We start from the raw sequence: 20,721 nt of genomic DNA, 5'->3' as shown, positions 1-20,721 counted from the left end.
TAATTGGTGGAAAAGAAAGAGAACCAATGCTTAGTAAGGTAGTTTGCGTCTTCACATTCAAGTCCAATTCCCATTTAACAAACTAGGAATTGACATGCCCGTGTTATAGAAGAGGAAGCTGAAAGGCTCTGCAGGATTAGATAATTTTCCTAAAGACACACGTCTGGTAGAGATGGATTTTGAATCCAAGTCTGTCTGACTAAAAAAATGCATGATATTGCCATCATATCGTGCTTCCTCCCCAGTTAGGGGGAGTGGGCAAGGATGGGAAGTGTGGTAGACTTGCACTGTGTCAACTTGGTTAAGGAATTAAATTTCCCAGAATTCCCTCCCCTGCATAGTTCCACGTAAGCGTGGACCACACGAGATATTTGTGCAAGATTCACAAGGTGGAAGTAAAGTAGTGGCTCTCTATTCTTTTTCTGCTTTGAGAGGCATAGCTGTACCCAAGGCCCTGTGTGGTCCTCTCTCTAGTAGCTCACTTTGCTGGTGTGGGGCAGCAGCCTACAGCTCAGCTCCTACCAGATCTTCTCCTTCAGCTCTCTGACTCCTGGGCCTCGTTCATGTCTAGCTTAGTGATGAAGGGTGCTGACTTCTCCTCTAGGGCAACCTCATCATCAAAGTGAGTGGTTTGCAATTCTCAGTGACTAATGCAGGTCTCAGCTCATTCTCATAGGTGCTACTCATTCGTGCAGGTTCCAGAGTGTCCTTGCTTCTCCTAAATGCCTGCTCTGTGGACTTCAGGCTGCCACACCAGACACAGAAAGCTCTTTAACCAGTCCATCTTCAACACAACCATAGACTGTTTGACAGTTCCCAAAATTGTGTAATGCCAAATCCCTACAGTAATATTCTTTAGTCTATCTATTGCCTAGTGGTTCTGTTTCTTTAACTGAGACCCGATGACACAGGAAGCATAGTGCCCAAAGCTTTTTGAGTGCGCAAGGTAGAATCACTATACTGAGAAATCTTGTTCTTAGATATCTCTCACTTGGGCAACTTGTCAGAGGTACTGCCACATGCTCTCAAATCAGACAGTAGTTTTGGGCCACAAGGGTAGAAATTATGTGTCAGGTCAGTGGCTCGTGGCTCATGGCCCAGGGATAGCCAACCAGTGACAAAAAGTGTCTCTGCCTCACTGCACTGGGTCCTGGGGCCTTTGTCAGCCTCACAGGCGTAGTTCCCAGATGCTCTGGGTCAGAGAGAGGTCAAAGGATGGTCCTTCTCCAAAAGGGGCTGAAATGCTCCCCGGGGTGACATCCTCATGATAAAACTGATACAAGATTGAGGGAGAGGCTCTCTCTTTAGGCCTGGCAGTGAAGCTCCACCATGTCCCCCATGTCATTCTGAATCCCAGGAGCCCTGATAGTTATGGCAGAGTGAGAATCTGGAGATGACAGAGATAAAGGAGCTGTTAGAAAAGGCCTCACTGCTTCCACAAATACCCCGTCCCATCTCTCCATCTACTCAAGGGGGCTAGAGTAGGCAAATAGTCCATTCCTAATATACAGCATCCCACAGTCCTGACCTTACGTTCAGAGCAATCACCCCTAGAGCTCTTATGAGGAATTTTGGACAGCATTTTTCTGTGCAACCCTCCTGATCTTGGATTTCCATAAATTCCACATGGCGATCTTCCCAGGGCCCTTCAGTACCTTTTGTTACCATCACCAGAAATAATAACAGTAGCACCAAGGAGGTAGCAAGGTATCTCATAGGCTCTGCCATGTAAAGTAGCTAAGTGTGGACTTCGCTGGTGGTCCAGTGGTTGACTCTGTGCTCCCAATACAGGGGCCTTGGGTTCGATCCCTGGTCGAGGAACTAAGATACTGCATGCTGCACGGCGTGGCCTGAAAAAAGAAAAAAAGTAGCTAAATGTGTTCTATAGGACTGGTCTCTGGGTCATCCTTGAAAAGTTCTCATGATCCTTCTGGGGACAATGACCCTAGTTTGGGAATTGCTGGTTGAGATGAGTGAATGCAAATGTACTTCTCATAGTGACATTTACCCATCCCCTAAAAATATGGCCATGGCTATTCCCAGCTGCACAGAATCACTCTCCCTCACAACAGTTCACTCTCTGGAAGTACCGAGTGCTCCTCCCTGGAAATTCTCTCTGCCTGCTGTGCACCAGGAGAATGTGGTTCTCTTTTTCACTGAGAAGACAAGAACAAGCTTCTCTCAATAACTTACCCCTGCTCTGGGGAGGGAGCTGGGCTGGGACTCAATTATCACTCTAGGTTCAGAGCTCACTGGGTGAGCACAAGATGTCACAGGTTGGGTTTCCAGAGAAGCAGACCTTGACATGGAAATTAGCATGTAGGAAATTTATCAGGAAGTGATCTCAGTGTCAAAAATTGCCAGAGGAAGCAAGCTTGTATAGAAGGAGAAGCTGAAGCTGGGCTTTGAAGCGGTCTCCACAAAGGTCTCAGCCAGCCCCCATAGATAGCATGGGCTGGGATGTTCTCTCAAAGTGGTCCTGAGTTGGAGTGAAGGGGTCCTGCTTCTATACCACAGTGACTGATGATCAACCATTGGATGCATTACTGTGGGAAAGGAAAGTGTCTTGAATAAAGTGACCAAGGCACTTTCCCAAGAGGGCCGATGACTGCAGGCTATCTGCCAGTGGAAATCCCAGCACCTGGGGGAATAAGTCCTCCATTCCTGACAGAGGATCTGGGTGGTGTATCACAGCATCCATTACACAAAATCAGAGGCGATTTTAAACATATATCTGTGGAGATGGGCGGAATTCTTACCTCCTTGCTTAGGAACATATGACCTCCTGAAACAAGAACTCATTTCAGGAATTCTGATTTCCCTAGGAGGGTCAGGGTGAGCAGCTACAGTGACATCATTGGGCATGTGCCTGGGGGCTTATCGGGTAGATCTGGGGGAGGACATTGGACGACATTAACCCTCATTTGAAGGACACCCCAAAGACAATAAATCCCTCTTTCTTCTCATGTTTCCACACTTATCTCAAGCCCAAGTGTTTCAAGTGTGGCCATGACCCCGTCTTCTCTCTGCTCCAGTCTATACTGTCTCTCTCTCTTCTGTAATTTTCCAGGTTTGTGAGTGGTGGCTCTCAATTGTTTTCCAGCTTAGTGTCGGGAGGGATCACTCCTCATACCCCCACAACCTCTGTGTTCAGCTGATGGGCACCCCATCCCCATAATTATGGTAAATACCTAGTGGTTTGACTGACTGGAAGGATCAAGGTTACAGGGATGCAGAGGAATTATAAATCTTGAGATTACTGTAATATCATGATAACTTCCCCAGTTTTATGCACCGATGGGAAATAGAGGAGACCAGGATGGCTGACAGGACCTATCTGCTTTCAAGTAGAGCCCTGTTTCCAAGATCAAAACTGAAAAAGAAGAAACAAATACAGTCTCCCTCTTCTCAGCCCCAGTCTGGCTGACTGGTCCCTCTGACACTGTTTATATGAGCCTGGGATTATTGACTCTCTTCCCATACCCAGTGACCTTTGCATTCTCTCCCAGTCATCACTACGCCAGAGGCTTTTTTCCCTCTATCCCCAGAATGTGAAGCTCCTGGGGTTTTCTTCAGCCTTTTGCTGGAGCTCTGCCCTTTTTGCAGGAGCTGGAGTAAAGTTGGGTTACTCATATCTGTAAGAATCTGGTGCTTGAACTCCTCCATAGACTACTAGTATCTGAATATATATATATATCTGAATCATTTTGCTGTACACCTGAAACTAATGCAACACTGTAAATTAACTATACTTCAATTAAAAAAAGGTTTAAAAAATGAGCAAGCAGTTATTTCATAGAAGAGGAAACCCAGAAGGTTAACAAGCATGTGATAATTAGAAAAATGGAAACAAAAATGCCAGTGAGATCTCTCTTTATGCCCACTGAGTTGGCAAAATTGAAGCACTAACTAAGCCAAGGGTTACTTGGGATGTCAGGTTAGGGGATGGTCATGCACCGATAGAGGCAGTAGCAATTTGGGGGCCACTTGGCAGTACTTGTTGCATTAATCCCACTCCTGGATATATATTCAGAGAAATTCTCACACAGGTCCTTGGTGGGACATGAAAAAGGAAGTTTGTCAGTGTTTGCAGTAGTGACAAGTTGGGGATAATCTAGGTGTCCATCACTGGGGGATTAGATAAGGAAAGTGTGGTGAAATAATGTGCAGAAGTTAAGAGCAATGAACTAGATGTACACACAGCAACATGGGTAGATCAAAAAATAGCACCAAGTGAAAAACAGAGCAATACCATAGGTAAATAAAAAATTTAGGCTCACGGAAAATAATATTCAACACATGTAAGTGAAGGAAACACATCAAACATATTAGAATGATTAGAGGCTAAGGAATGAGAATAGCAACTAAAGATACAAGGCCGTAAATAAGGAAAACTAGAGAAAATAGGTATGGCCCCACAGCGGGAGTGAGCATGAGCTGAGAAGTGCAATTAACTAGGCACCAGAGGTGACAAAATAGAGAGGAAGGAAAACAAAACAAACGCAAAAATGAAGGAAGTAATAAGAAGAGAAAATATAGAATAAAAAAGCAAACTGTTAATAAAATAAATGTTGTATTCAGTACAAAACCAAAAAACAATATGTTACATTAACACAACACTGTAAATCAACCATACTTGGATAAAATCAATTAAAAACCAAAACCAAAACAAAAACAAAAAAACCTATATGCTACATATAAGAGACATATCTAAAGGAAAGTTGCTCAGAGTTAGAAGTGAAAGATTGGACAAAGACATATGAAGGCAAAAAACACTGAATGAGAGTAGAAAAGGCTAAAATATATGAGAAAGCTCTAAGCCTCATAAATCTTTGGAATTAAATATCATGCCATCAAAATACTTGACACATGGACTGCAGGAAATGGAAGGAGAAATAAACTTAATCACAACGACAAAAACAAATGGTGCCTGTAGACCCACAGCGGATCAAGTAGATAAAAAATAAGGGTGCATATGATTCTAATGATATATGATTAATAAGAAGTTCCTAATGAATATATATTGAACTTCTGATTCTGGTAACAGAGAATTCACTTTCTTTTAAGTACTCATAGATGATCTACCAAAATTGACCATATTTTAGGTCACAAAGAAAACCTTTAAAAACTATAAAAGCAATCAAATTATTATTATTATTATTATTATTTGGCTGTGCTGTGAAACTTGCAGGATCTTAGTTCCCCGACCAGAGATGGAACCCAGGCCCTGGCAGTAAGAGAGCCGAATCCTAACCACTGGACCACCAGGGAATTCTCTCCCAGTAATTGTTCTTAAATATCTCTCTTTTTTTATTTTTAATTTCATGATATACCTTTCTTTGCTTTTCTTAGTATATGATTTTTTTTTTAACTTTGGGTTTATTTATTTATTTATTTATTTATTTATTTATGGCTGTGTTGGGTCTTCGTTTCTGTGTGAGGGCTTTCTCTAGTTGCAGCAAGTGGGGGCCACTCTTCATCGCGGTGTGCGGGCCTCTCACTATCACGGCCTCTCTTGTTGTGGAGCACAGGCTCCAGACGTGCAGGCTCAGTAATTGTGGCTCACGTGCCTAGTTGCTCCGCGGCATGTGGGATCTTTCCAGACCAGGTCTCGGACCCGTGTGCCCTGCATTGGCAGGCAGATTCTCAACCACTGCGCCACCAGGGAAGCCCCAAATTATTTTAAAAATCACAAAATTAAGGGAAAAATCCTTTCATCAGGCGATTAAAAAAATCCCTCTTTTAAATAACTTTCAAGGTCAAAGAAGAAAATAAAACTGATATTACAGACTTGAAAATAATTATAATCAAAACACTACCTATCAAAACTTATGGGATATGATTAAAACTGGTCTTTAAACAATTGGAAAGAGTACCAACAAGGAAAAATGAAAAGAAATGAACTAAGCATTGAAATTAAGAACAGGAAAATATCAACAAAACTAATTAAGATAAAAGCAAACATTACTGAATAAAACAAACAGAAAAACGCCAACAGAATATATGAATAAACTCAAAAGCTTTTCTATGAAAAATAGATACACCACTGAACAGACTGATCAAGAAAGAGGGGACAGGGCTTCCCTGGTGGCTCAGTGGTTGAGAGGCTGCCTGCCAGTGCAGGGGACACGGGTTCGAGCCCTGGTCTGGGAAGATCCCACATGCCGCGGAGCAACTAGGCCCGTGAGCCACAACTACTGAGCCTGCGCGTCTGGAGCCTGTGCTCCGCAACAAGAGAGGCCACGACAGTGAGAGGCCCGCGCACCGCAATGAAGAGTGGCCCCCGCTTGCCGCAACTAGAGGAAGCCCTCGCACAGAAACGAAGACTCAACACAGCCATAAATAAAATAAATTAAAAAAAAAAAAAAAAGAAAGGGGACAATGAGTAAATACACAACTTTTGAAAACCTACATTAAATGGATGACTTTCTAAAAAATATAAATTACTTTTTTTTTTTTTTTTTTTGCAAGTAGAGGCAGTTAAATAAACAGAACAATAATCATGAAAAACAATGAGAACATTGTTAGGAGCCACATGTACAAACATATCAAGCCAGATGGTTTCACACACTAATATTAATTAGTCTTCAAGGAAAAGACAAATTTAGTAGTATTTAAAAATTTTTTGAGCAATCACAGAGAAAGAAAACTTCCAAAATAATAAGAAACCCTAATATGTATAAAATGGAAAACTAATAAGAACCTGCTGCATAAAAAAACAAATAAAATACAATTCAAAAAAAAAAAAGAAACCAGCACAGCATTGATCAAAGCTTTTCAAAGAAAGCATAAAAAGCTACAGAGAAATCCTCATTATGAATATCTATGTGAAAGTTTTACATAAGATATCAATACTATCAAATTGGATTCAGTAAGATATTAATATATGTCACAGCCAGGTAAGATTGTGATAATTATTCATTATTAGGAAAACTGTTAATGAAGGAATATATATTTTCAGTTTTCTTCTTCCCATATCCACTAAGATTCAAAACTTAGTTACAAATTTCTAAAAGAAAACACCCACTCAAATATTTTTTGAGACATAGACACTACTGAAGTTTTGGGAGGCTCACAGGATGGGTTACATCATGGAACACGTGGCTTTTTTCCTTTTCTTCAGTTTGCACACCCAAATCCAATCAAGATACTCAGCAGAATAAAAGACCTTATGAATCAACATTCTCCTGAGGGGAGCAATCAAGATGGTTGAGTAGTAGGACATGAAGCTCACCTCCTCCCACAAACACATCAAAACTACATCTACTGATACATGTGGAATGATTCTCACAGAATATCTACTGAATGCTGGCAGAAGATCTCAGACTTCCAAAAGGGCAAGAAAATTTCCACATAACCGGGTAGGACAAGATTCTCCTGAGAGGTCAGTTTTTGTGAAAACACACACACACACACACACACACACACACACACATATATATGTATAAAATATAAAAACACATATACTCATTCATATATATTTATATATTCATAGAACATTTTAGAATTATCAGAATATTAACAGCAGTTACTTCTGAGTATTAAAATTTTGGCTAATTTTCATTTTCTTTTTTGTATACTATTCTTTTTATAATATGCTTTATATTTGTAATTTAAGAAAATATTTTAAAAAGAAATTATTTAGGACCTAGTTTCTTCCCAAGTCACTTGGAAACAAAATTAAATACTGTACCCACATTTTCTTTTCTTTTTTTTAATTAATTAATTTATTTTTAAAAAATTATTTATTTATTTTTATTTATTTTTAATTTTTGGCTGCATTGGGTCTTTGTTGCTGCGCATGGGCTTTCTCTAGTTGCGGCAAGCGGTGTCTACTCTTTGTTGCAGTGCACGGGCTTCTCATTGCGGTGGCTTCTCTTGTTGCGGAGCACGGGCTCTAGGCCCACGGGCTTCAGTAGTTGTGGCACGCAGGCTCTAGAGTGCAGGCTCAGTAGTTGTGGCGCATGGGCTGAGTTGCTCCACGGCATGTGGGATCTTCCTGGACCAGGGCTCGAACTCATGTCCCCTACATTGGCAGGCGGATTCTTGACCACTGCACCACCAGGGAAATCCCCACATTTTCTTTTGTTTTGTCTGTTTTATATGCCCACATGTCTACCATCAGATGTAGGGCCCATCTCAATTAATTCCTTGCTTATTTCACCTCAGGAGCTGCTACATCTGCCCAAGGAAGTAGTATTGGGATCCCCAGGCAGTTCTGGAAGAGACTGGAAAAGCCAGGGCTAGGGCCAAGGTGTCAGTATGGAGGGAGAATTTCTTCAAGCTTGGCTTCTTTGGGAACTGGATTTTGCCCCAGATGCAGGCACAGGTGAAACTTTGGCTCAGAAGAGCAATTTAGAGTCCTGTTGAGGGGAGCTGCAACGGAGCTGCAGGTAAAGCATTAAGGTCTGTCCAGAACTGTTGGACCAACCAGGCCTGGGAGGCCAAAAAGGAGAGAATCTGAGGCCTCTTCAGTCTCCAGTCTCTAGTCTCCATATCTTCAAAAAGAACTAGGCCAGAATGTTGTAGAGAAAATGGAAAATGGTGGTAAGAACAGGGAGATCTGAAAAGAGATTTTCTGGACAAACTCATGGGGTCTCCCTGGAGAGGTGAGGCCCAGTATAAGGAAGAAGGCCAAACCTGAGCCCCAGACCTGTCCCTCTCATGGAGACCATCCCAAATCAGTAAGCTGGAGCAGGCCCTGGGGCTTCTTCCTGGACTTTGCTCTTTCCAAAAGGTCTCTATGCGTGATGAGTGTTCAATCTTGTCCCAGCTCTGTGAGGAAGCTGGGCCAGGTATTGTCCCACTTTTCTGACAGAGATAATGAGCTTCAGAGAAGTTTGCTGCTTCTGTGGCTGGTAAGTGGGTGAGGCAGGCAGGTCTCAAGCTCTGCATAGCTGACTATAAATCCTGAATCCCTTCCGGTTTCCAAAGCTGATTCATTTCCCTGAATGAGCCACAGGCCTTTAGATGCTCCTAAAACGGGGCATGGGCTCAATAGTTCTAAAGACCCTACTTTTCACCACCTCTCAAGGGCTGCTTCTGCGCTCCTGGCCCAGGGGACTGGGGTGCTCCGCCAGAGATAGGGTCTGCGGCTGGGCCTGAGGGAGCAGTCCCACTGGCTTCTGCTCTAGTCACAAGTGTTATAGAGGCTTTGGGATCTGCAGTGGGCTTGCTTTATTTCACTTCCACCCTCAGTTTGTGGCCTGGTTTCCTTGATGGACCCAGAGTCTTTCCAATGTCCTTCCCATCCCCCACCCCCGTCCCATCAGGATCTGGAGAGAGAAGGAGCACCTGGATCTTCCCCACCCAGTGCTCCTTCTATTCTGGGATTCATTTTGATGAGTAGAGTTGTTTAGGGGAGAGAATGCAGAAGAGCTGCTGGGATTATAGAACAATATAAGCAGTGTGACCCGGATTAAAATCACTCAAACTGTGTAATTCTATGGTTTCATAATTATTTTCCTGGTATTATGGCCAAACTCATGGCTGTGAAAATGCCAACATCTTATCTTTTGAGGTGGCAGATACAGGCTAATAATAGCATGCATAAGAGAGTCCTTTATAATTCTGGACTACCTAATATGAACTAACGGTGTTGTCTTGACCACATGCTAGTGTAGAATGGGTGAGTGGTTCTAAAGGTGGCAGGGGCGATGGTGAGTATCAAGGTGGATTGGAGGCAGCATAGAGAAGGGCCTCGGAGGGGGCTAAGCCAGTTCCCATGCCCCAGGCCCTGCCAACACCCACTTTCACACACTGCGCCTGTATCCTCATCGTGCCCACAGTCAAAGGTCTCAGCCTGTTCACATCCAGCCAGGGCCTCTTCTGTCCCATTGCACAGGGCTACCTGAATAAATACAGGTCGGTCCTCTTCTGCCACTGGCAGATACAACATGCCTGCAGGTGTGTGCTTGGCTGCTCCACGGCCCAGGTCCCGGCGCACCACGGCCGCATCCTTCATGTCCCAGCCGTCATCACACACGGTGCCCCAGCGACCTTCCTTTTCCACCTCCACCCGCCCGTTGCAGTGGTGGGCACCATTCACCAAGCGGATTTTAGGTGGATGTTCTGCAAACAGAAGGGGTCAGAGCGCATTCAGAAATGTCCTCTTGGGCTTCCCTGGTGGCGCAGTGGTTGAGAATCTGCCTGCCAATGCAGGGGACACGGGTTCGAGCCCTGGTTCGGGAAGATCCCACGTGCCACGGAGCAACTAAGCCCGTGTGCCACAACTACTGAGCCCGCACTCTAGAGCCCACGATCCACAACTACTGAGCCTGTGTGCCAAAACTACTGAAGCCTGCACGCCTAGAGCCCGTGCTCCGCAACAAGAGAAGCCACCGCAATGAGAAGCCCGCGCACTGCAACGAGAAGCCCGCGCACTGCAACTAGAGAAAGCCCTCAGGAAGCAACGAAGACCCGATGCAGCCAAAAAAATAAATTAATTAATTAATTAAAAAAAAAAAAGAAATGTCCTCTTAGGGCAGTTCCCAGTGTTAAGAGAGGTTGTTTGATAGTGGTGGTGATATGTGGTGTGGGGGTAGGGGACTTGCTGAGTTGGGAACCACAGAGCTTTGCTCTATCCCATGCTATTACCATCTCCTAAGAGCATCCCACCCCACCTAAGGCCCTCACTCAAAGACGCCTAGAAAAAGTTTTTGCTTTCTGAAAACAAAGGAATATGGGCACATAGAGACTTATGGTTTGATTCATATGAGCTCAGAAAGATCTTAGAAAAAGAGGAGGTTAGAACTAGATCTTTCCCAGAAATGGACACCGAGGCTTAGAATAGGGAAAGGCCTAGAATAGGTCAATTGAGTTACTCAGTTTTCTTTTGCTCCACGCTGTTACTGACTTCACCAATCACAGGCTCATGTTCTCTGCAGAAGGAAAGGGGTGAACACATCACACAGACCGGTCAATCCCTAATCTCTGCTTATTTATTTGGTTTTTGTTTTTTAAACTGGAGTAATGTGTAAAGAGACTCTTTTCTCTGGGATATCTAGCAGAAAGGAGGGATATAAGCCTGGAGATGTCAGTGGCCAGCTTTGCCTGTCTGAGAATTAAGCTAATGGAGAAATGCAGGGGGAAGAGGGGAGGCAAAGACAGAATGCTTGGCCAGTTGCACATTAGGCCATGTCCATACCTGACCCCTCCCAACAACTTCATTTCTTTTTTTGTTTTGGACCAAGCCCTTTTGTATGGGATTTCTGTCATTAACAACCAAAATGCCACATCTTACACAGTCAATTACCAAGTTCTTGGCAAAGCCTCTGTAAAAAGCTAAATTTAAAAGAATTATAGGTAATAATGTGAATATGATTCTCAAAAATTAATAGACTAAAAAGAGCAAACATATGTAAGACTCTATAGAAACTGAATAAATCAAGCAGCTAGCTTAATTTAATAAAAAAATAAATACTGAACTTTGTATATCCTAAACAGAAAATTCACGTTCTTTTCAAATTCCATTTATAGTATTTAGAAAACTGTTGACTGTGTGCTAGGTCATAAAGAAATTCTCAGTAAATCCCCAATGTAAAAATTATGCAGACCATATTCTTTGATAAAATTTAATACAAGGATAATAAAAAAAATCTATAATGAAAAGTTTTTAAAAAAGAAATCTATAAGAAATTAATAAAATAGAGGATAAAAATGTATTCATAAGAAATTGTCTCGTTATAAAATAAATATGTGAAACATGTTTCACATGCTTTGGAAATTAAACAAATAAAAATATTATACATCAAAACTTGTAGGATGCAGGCTTCCCTGGTGGCGCAGTGGTTGAGAGTCTGCCTGCCAATGCAGGGGACACGGGTTCGAGCCCTGGTCTGGGAAGATCCCACATGCCGCGGAGCAACTGGGCCCGTGAGCCACAATTGCTGAGCCTGCGCGTCTGGAGCCTGTGCTCCGCAACAAGAGAGGCAATGATAATGAGAGGCCCGCGCACTGCGATGAAGAGTGGCCCCCACTTGCCGCAACTAGAGAAAGCCCTCGCACAGAAACGAAGACCCAACACAGCCATAAATAAATAAATAAATAAAACCCAAAAGTTAAAAAAAAAAAAAAAAAACAACTTGTAGGATGAGATAAAATGGTACTGAGAAGAAACCATGCAGTTTTAAATGCATTTATTAGGAAACAAATAAAGATGAAAAATGAATAAGACATTAAAGAACGACATAAAATAAACTTAAAAAGGAAGAAAGATATACTGAAGATAAAGGAGAAATAAATGAATTAGAAAACCAAACACCAAATAGATTTGAATAAAAAAAACAAACCTGGCTCTTTAAAAAGAGGAATAAAGACAAACCTCTGGCAAATATGATTAAGAAAGGGGTCACACAAACCAGAAATGAGAAGAGAGCATAATCACATCTATAAAGGCTGTCTGAAAATTCGATGAGAATACTATGTGTTAAATTTGGGTAAAATCATCCAAATTGTTTTAACAAAGGATAGAAAATTTGGAGACTAATAAAAAAGAAGATTTGACAATGGAGGTAAAGATCTAACAGGCTCAGAATGTTGTTTGGGCTAGTTCCAAAGACTTATCAAATAGCAGATAATTCCAATATGGTTTTAAGCTGCAGGTCACAGAAAATATGGAAAACCTCTGAAAACATTCTTATGAGGCTAACCTATCCCTGAAACCAAAACTAGTTCAAAAAATAAAACTCACTTTTAAATAAAGATGCAAACATTTGAAATAAATATTAGTAAGTTGTATGTAGCTGCTACCTATGATGATATAACAACTAAGAAGGGTTTATAGCAGGAATTCAATAATTGTTCCATATTAGGAAATCTATTAATGCACTTCTCCACAATAATAAATTAAAGGGAAAAAAATTATATAACCATCATATTAAAATAGTGGCAGGGAGCAAAGTTTTTCAATTCTGTAGCCCTAGCCTAAAGTTCTATCTTTGCACCTATTAGCTGTGTGACGGTGGGCAAGTTACTTATTATAAATTTTGTTTCCTCATTAGTAAAATGAGAGTTGTTAATGGAGATTAAATGAGATAATCCTAGTAAAGTTTTGAATCTGAGAATCTGGTTTGTTCATGGGGTTTCTACTTTTTCCTTAAGTCTTTACAAGGTTTGGTTGTAACTCCTTGCTCGCTGACAGCTCTGAGTGTACACTTACCCCACTTCCAGTACTGCCTTGATCCTAGTACAGTACCTATTTCACACCTATCTGATGAGGTAAGTGGCAGGGAAACAGGAAGGCCAGTGATGCTGTTGTTTAGACCAATGAGAAGGAGAGGCTGGGAGAGCTGACAGCCTCTCTAGGCTAGCTTCGATTCCCTGAGGGAGAGGAAAATCCATGGAAAGGACGCACAAGCCATGGTTTGGCATAATGGCAGCTAGTACTGTGGAAGGAGACGCTGGACATGTCCTTCCCGTGACGTTGGGCCCCCAGGCCGTTGTCGGCTTCGCAGGCGTAGTTCCCAGAACGCCCTGTGGTCAGAGAGAGGTTGAAGGATGCCCTTCCTCCGAAAGGCACCGAGGTGCTCCCCAGGGTGACATTTTCATGACAAAACCGGTATAGGATGGGGGGAGATGCTCTCTTGTCCTCACAGCAAAGCTCCACCACGTCCCCAGTGAAGACCTGGGCCCCAGAAGTACAGAAAGTGAGGACAGGATGTGACACTGGAACTGATAAAGGGAGGACGGTCCATCAAAGAGGGTCTCTTGTGCCGGCACAGACTTATAACCCACTCCATCCTCACCCAAGTGTCCACACAGTATCCCTCGAGCCCCAGGGATTCCTTCCCGCTGTCGCACCTCCTGATCTAACACTGCAGAGACAGTTCCCGTAGAGCTTTGATAAGTTCTGGAGCGTGTGCCTCTGGCCGTGCCACGTAGCCTGCCTCCTGTCTCCCCGTGTCATCCTCCTTTAGCTCTTCTGCCACCATAGCCACTGCCACCGCCGCCACCACCATGACGGTAACAATCCTAGCATGTTCAGATGGCTTCTTTTTTTTTTTTTTTAATTTATTATTTATTTATTATTTTTATTTTTGGCTGTGTTGGGTCTTCGTTTCTGTGTGAGGGCTTTCTCCAGTTGCGGCGAGTGGGGGCCACTCTTCATCGCGGTGCGCGGGCCTCTCACTATAGCGGCCTCTCTTGTTGCGGAGCACAGGCTCCAGACGCGCAGGCTCAGTAGTTGTGGCTCACGGGCCCAGTTGCTCCGTGGCATGTGGGATCTTCCCAGACCAGGGCTCGAACCCGTGTCCCCTGCATTGGCAGGCAGATTCTCAACCACTGCGCCACCAGGGAAGCCCCAGATGGCTTCTTAACCTCTTCACGGCCCTGTTCCGTATCATCCTTGGACCATCCTCACTGCCACAGAAGGAAACTGACCCCAGTTGGGACTCTCTGGCTAATTAGGAGAGTGCTACTTACTTCTCATGGAGACGTTCACCGCCTCGCTCTGGATGATGCCATAGCCGTTGTCAGCTGTGCAGTAGTAGCCCCCTGTGTGGCTCTCCCTGATAACAGGGATCTCCAGCTCTGCTCTCTGGGAACGCTGACTTTTCTGCCCCAAACTCTCCCTCGTGTCCTCTCTGTGCCAGGAGAATGTGGTGTCCCCTGTGCCTTCAGCCACAGAGCAGACAAGGACCGGCATCTTCCCTTCGACCGCCTGGTCCCCCTGGGGCTGGGTCTCCAGGAACACGCCAGACACGGGGATTCCTGTGTAAACATAAGAGGGCAGGTGAGGGCCTGATGTGGAGGCTGTTACCACCTGCTGAGCGTTATGGCAGGTGGAGCTGGTAGAAGGTTTCAGCAGAGGCGTATTTTTTATCGGGGAGGTGTATGCTGAGGGCCTTCAGGAAGGATCACCCTACTACCGAACAAGCCAAAAATTCAAACTTGCACTTTCTCCACACTCATCAGCCTTCACTAATGCCCACAGCCTACAGTGATCTTGCTCCGTCCTGATCTCCAGATAAACTTGGGACAGTGGGTATGGTGGGAGGGGGACAGACTGGGGAGTCCCCACCCACCTCTGCCACTTATTCATTGCATGATTTTGGTAGATAAATTAATCTCTCTGATCCTCAGTTTTCTCAAAGATAAAGTGTGGATAATCATACCAACTTCTTAGGGTTCTCATGAAGATGAAACAAGATACAAGATGTATAAAGAACCCATTACATGGGAGATGTCCAGCAAATGGTAGCTATTACTGGTACCACCCTCCACGGGCCTGGTTGAGGTAGGAAATGTAGCAAGGTGGTTAAAAGGGCAAACACTGGTACCAGAGTGCCTGGGTTTAAATTCCAGCTGTGTCATTTATTTGCTGGGTTCCCTTGGGCAGGCCATTTAACAGCTCTGTGCTTTCAGTCCCTCATGTGTAAAATGGGGATGACAGTAGTATCCATTTTACAGATACTTTCACCTTACTTCACAGGGTTGCTGTGAGGACTAAACATAAAACTGCTCTGAGCAGTGCCTTCCTAGTACTTGGTAAACTGTCTACAAGTCTTCCCCTCTGCAAATATTTCTGAGCATCAGAGGGGTTCTGAATTGAGTACAACAGCTTGGGTTCAGGCTTAGCATTTAGTAAACTTTTTATAAATGCTGGGGATCGTTACTGTTGCTTCTATCATCATCATCATCTCATCATCATTATCACCATCATCACTTTGTTCCTTCATGGCTCTACCTGGGTTAAATGTGCCTCCTAGTTGGGGGTCATTCTCTGCAGACAGAGACCATGATTTATTTATCTCTTGGTTCACTGAGCATACTTCAGTGCTAGGCATACATAAATGCTCCAGGGAGGGATTATTTTCTGAGAGGGAGAGCAAAGCTATCGGGAAATGATGCCATGGTAGCAGGTAATAAAGCAGAACCTAGATGTGTCATTGTAGCCCACAACCACGGGGATGTGGAAAGCACAGTTGAAAAGACAAACACAGGTCTGAGTGGGAGCTACTGTTCTTCTCTGCCCCACCCAGCCCGGCAGTCCAGCGCTGATGTTCAATCTGCACTTGTATATAGGATCGGTGACTCTGCTTTGAGACACTGTGAGATGCTGTCATCGCTTCACACCAGTAATACTCCTGAGTCTTCCTTCCGTATTGATGAGATCCAAAACTCTGGTGAGCGCCAGTCTGACCTCAGGGTGTGGCCATCCTTGAAGAAGAAATAGCCAGCCACCACACTGCTCTGTGGCCCAGCCCTACAGCCTTGGGCTTTTTTGGGGGAAATTTTTCAGTTGGCAATGGAGCTAGAAATTATTAAAAATCATTTTGGAATTGTAGCACATTGGGATGAATTACAGAGAAAATGTTTGTTCTTCTCATAAAAATCTTAATCCCAGGCCTGAACTTTGGATCATTCCCCTTCAGTGTAAAACAGAGGTGGTGTCAGACGTGAAGGAATGGAATGGAGAAAGAGACTGGACTTGAGAGGGTTTGCTTAGGCTGTCTGCCCAGCTCACCCCTCCAGCCACAAATTTATGGTGGAGGGAAGGAGTGCCAGCTCTCATGGTCTTCTCTCATTGTGTCAAGATCCAGTCTTCAAAGTGGGATCTGTGAAAACTCTAATTCAAAAAGATACATGCACCCCGAAGTTCATAGCAGCACTATTTACAATAGCCAAGACACAGAAGCAACCTAAATGTCCATCGACAGATGAATGGATAAAGAAGATGTCGTATATACAATACAATATATACAATGGAATACTACTACTCAGCCATAAAAAAGAGTGAAATAATGTCATTTGCAGCAACATGGATGGACCCAGAGATTATCAAACTAAGTGAAGTCAGAGAGACAAATATCATATGATATCACTTATATGAGGAATCTAAAATATGATACAAATGGACTTATTTACAAAATAGAAACAGACCCACAGACATAGAAAACAAATTTATGGTTACCAAAGGGGAAAGGGGGAGAAGGATAAATTAGGAGTTTGGGATTGGCAGATACAAACTATTATATATAAAATAGATAAACAACAAGGTCCTACTATATAGCATAGGGAACTATATTCAATATATTGTAATAACCTATAATGAAAAAGAATATGAAAAAGAATATATATGTTACATATATTCAGTTATATATGTATAACTGAATCACTCTGCTGAAAACCAGAATCTAACAGAAAATAGGAAATCAACTATACTTCAATTTTAAAAACATGCAAAGTGCGATCCATAAGGAGGTGGAGAAAAAGCATTTAGAGCTTTCATATTATATTAAACATTGTCTCATCTTTCCTCATTAAAACATTTTCCGTGTTTTTAAAAAATTTTTAAATTTATTTACTTTTTTGGGCTGCATTGGGTCTTCATTGCTGCGTGTGGCTTTCTCTAGTTGCAGGGAGCGGAGGCTACTCTTCGTTACGGCATGTGGGCTTTTCATTGAGGTGGCTTCTCTTGTGGAGCTCGGACTCTAGGCGCGTGAGCTCCAGTAGTTGTGGCATGTGAGCTCAGTAGTTGTGGCTTGGGGGTTCTAGAGCACAGGCTCAGTAGTTGTGGCACACGGGCTTAGTTGCTCTGTGGCATGTGGAATCTTCCCGGACCAGGGCTCAAACCCATGTCCCCTGCATTGGCAGGCAGATTCTTAACAACTGCACCACCAGGAAAGCCCCAAAATGTTCTGTTTTTGTGTATGTTTTACAACATTCACCATCAATATAGGGATCTATATCTATGTAATACATTTAAAGTGCATGCTGAAAATTTTTTTCTTGATAGAGCAAAATGATCAAATAAGTTCAGAGACAACTACTATATACTTTTTAGCCACTTTGAAAGTTCCACCATTAGACTAGGAGGTTGTGGTGGAGGGCAAGGGGGCATAAATATTGATAAAGAAAAAAGAAGTCTTAAGCCCTCTTGGAGGCCAAAAGTTTTCTTCCTCCACACTGAGACTGGGCAAGTTTTCCAGTAAAGATTATAGAGATGAAATCTATTTGATTAAAGAAACACGTGAGAAATAAGATTTATGTGACCAACTTGGTAATAATGACAGGGCAAGAGAGAATAAGAAATGATGACTCCAGGTTACACTGAGCCTGGAACAAGGATTGGACCATAAGTGGCCTTTAACGTTGACATATTACTTACAGACCCTTTCCCTAGAGGAAGGTACAATTGTACATATGCACACATTTTACCATGATTTCAGGGCGTTCACTGGATCCTATGGGGCTGATTCAGAGACCCTCTAATGTGTTAAGAACACTCTTGCTTAAAATTATGTTAGATATAATGTAATTTATATCATCAGACATAAAAGTACTAGATTTATAAGTATCACTTCTCCTCCCTATAATAGAATGAATACTCTCTCAAAGGAATGATTCAGGAAGAAAATGTAACTTTCCAGTCTAATATAAAACAAAGCTTTCCTCTTTATTTCATTACGTTAGAATTCTAATTTAAAAAAAAGGAAAGGAAGGAAAACAAGTTAGGCACAGGTAGTTTGCAATCCAAATAAAAGACTGAGGGAAGTTCTTGTTTGATGCAGAGCATCTCCCTAGCCCACTGGTTTTCTCTCTGTTATAAATATTTTTCCATCACTGCCTCCAGTGCTTCTGGTGGAAGCCGTTGAGCTCCTGTGGCCAGAACCAGGAGAACATTTTCCCAACAGTGCATTGCATTGTTTGCTTTTCCTTCACAGTTAACTTCTTTCCTGTCCCAGGGCTTAACAGTAAAGGGAAAAGAATTCATTGCCTTGGAGGGTCAGGGTAGGGTCTTTCTCCCATCAAGCAGGCAGGTAACAAAGATGAATGTGACACTGGAGTATTCCTGCCCTGGCTGGGACTAGGGTGAGACACTGGCCTCCTGCTCTCTTTACGCCAGTCCAGGCCCTGATCCCTGGGAGGCTGGGAGAGGCGGTACCTCCCTTGCATGGAAGAATAAGTATGATTCCCAGAGACTGAAAAGAACGAAAAAGCAAGTAACTCACCTGACTGCACCCTGAGAGGAGCTGTGAGAGAAGAGTCAGAGAGTTACCACAGGACCAGGATAAAGATCTTTTTTTAAAAAGTTATAACCCTCTAAGAACCTTCCCAACAACTCTCTTCTCCCCTTTCTTTCTATCCCTTCTTCCCTCTACCCCCATCCTCCCTTCCCTTCTATCCTCCCTCCCTCAGTTCCTGTCTTTATTTTCCCTCCTATTTTTCCCCTCCATCTTTCCTTCTTCCCTGACTCGCAAGCAACACTCTCGTAGAATCAAACACTTGTTTTGTAAGACCCACAGTTTATAAATACAGTCCATCTCACTTACCAGAAGTTGGTTATTTTGTAGGTAAAATCTCAGAAGTTTTGTGATTTATTTTCTCCTCTTCCACCTTCTCTTTTTAAGACTTTTTTTTTTTTTTTTTTTGAGATATTTTGCCTGCCTGGTGGCAACACACAAGCCAGGAAGGGCCAGGAAGGAAATGGAGGTGTCCTCTCACATCTAGTTGACACTGTTTCTCCCTTTTCCCCTGTTTACATCTAGTACTGTATTTGCATCCATATACAAGAGTCATATTATTCAGCAAAAACCACAATCTCATCTCATCATCTTTGAAGCCTCTCCAAAATTTAAGTCTAGGAAAGTTAGAGCTTAGCCAAAAATGTAGTAGCTTGAAGTGGAAGTGGGGTTGGGGGCAGAGTAGGATTTAAATGGGCTAGAAATAGAATTTACGTGAACAGAAAATTCCTTTGATGTCCTTTTAAGAAGTTTTCCAATTTTCCTAGAGATCAAAGTCGAAATGGTTATTAAACAAAGGGAGAAGACATTAGTATTTGGAAAAGAAACTCACAGTACTTTGTTTTTCCTGGGAACCCTGCTCTGCTCAGTACCCATCTGCATATTACCTATCGGTCCTGAGTAAGAAGCTGAAGCCCATCCCTACTCATCCCAGCAGAAGAAGAAGAGGTTCTGGGATGCCCAGTCACAGGTGGTTCTGCCCTGTCTGCCCCCAAATCCTGCTCCAGCATCCTACCCACCAAGGACCAGAAGCAATGGCCACAGCAACATGAGGTTGGAGGCAAGAAGTTCTCCCAGTGACAGGTGCAGCTCAGGTCCTAGAGCAGAATCCACAGACTATCCCCATGGACTGGGAAGCTGGGATTGGGCACTGTGGTTCAGCAGGGATTTTATAGAAACAGAAAAAACGGAAGTAGGAAAGCTCCCTGTTTGACAATCAGCATTGTCCCCACCCCCAGCCCCACATATGCTGAGAAAATAAATGTTCTTCTTTACAGAGTTTCTCAGATATGTGTGTATTGATTAGAAATTCTCCTTAAAATGTAAGATGTCTTCACCTTATAGCTAAAGTCCCTCTAGGGAAGCTTTCCAACTTGTTTTGACTTTGCTGATTTAGTTCTGTACCTGCTAAAATTCAAATTACCTGCATGGTCTCTTTCAAAGGGAAAGCCCCCTTACTACTCAGAATGCATGGTCTGTTATGCAATTCCTAATATTGTGACACTACGCTAACACTTCATGGATGCCGCTCTTTGGAGATCTGCCCATACCACATGAAGAAATAAATAAGCATTTGTTAAAAATAATGGTGGATTAGGATGATATTAGTTGGTATTATGTAGTCCAGGGACTCAGGAAGATACAAATTCTGCCCAACCCAAGTCATCCCTGCCCATGAGATGTTCCAGACGGGTACAAGCAGAATGGAAGAAGTAATACACTCTATGGTATTAACCTTGAGGCATTAGCCCCAAAT

The 20,721-nt window shown here is 43.0% G+C and overlaps 1 protein-coding gene across 1 annotated transcript; it reads right to left on the bottom strand.

Moving 5' to 3' along the window:
* Window positions 1–1,304: 1,304 nt before the first annotated feature.
* LOC130709067 (Fc receptor-like protein 2) lies at window positions 1,305–20,394 on the bottom strand. The gene is given in 8 exon segments (XM_057554980.1): window positions 1,305–1,387; window positions 9,751–10,071; window positions 13,387–13,671; window positions 14,422–14,709; window positions 15,995–16,082; window positions 16,084–16,191; window positions 18,954–18,974; window positions 20,389–20,394. Coding segments are annotated over 8 exon segments (1,200 nt in total).
* Window positions 20,395–20,721: the final 327 nt, after the last annotated feature.

This window comes from Balaenoptera acutorostrata, chromosome 1, assembly GCF_949987535.1.
Source record: "Balaenoptera acutorostrata chromosome 1, mBalAcu1.1, whole genome shotgun sequence".
NCBI lineage: Eukaryota > Metazoa > Chordata > Mammalia > Artiodactyla > Balaenopteridae > Balaenoptera > Balaenoptera acutorostrata.
This window is presented reverse-complemented; position numbering and strand designations above follow the sequence as displayed.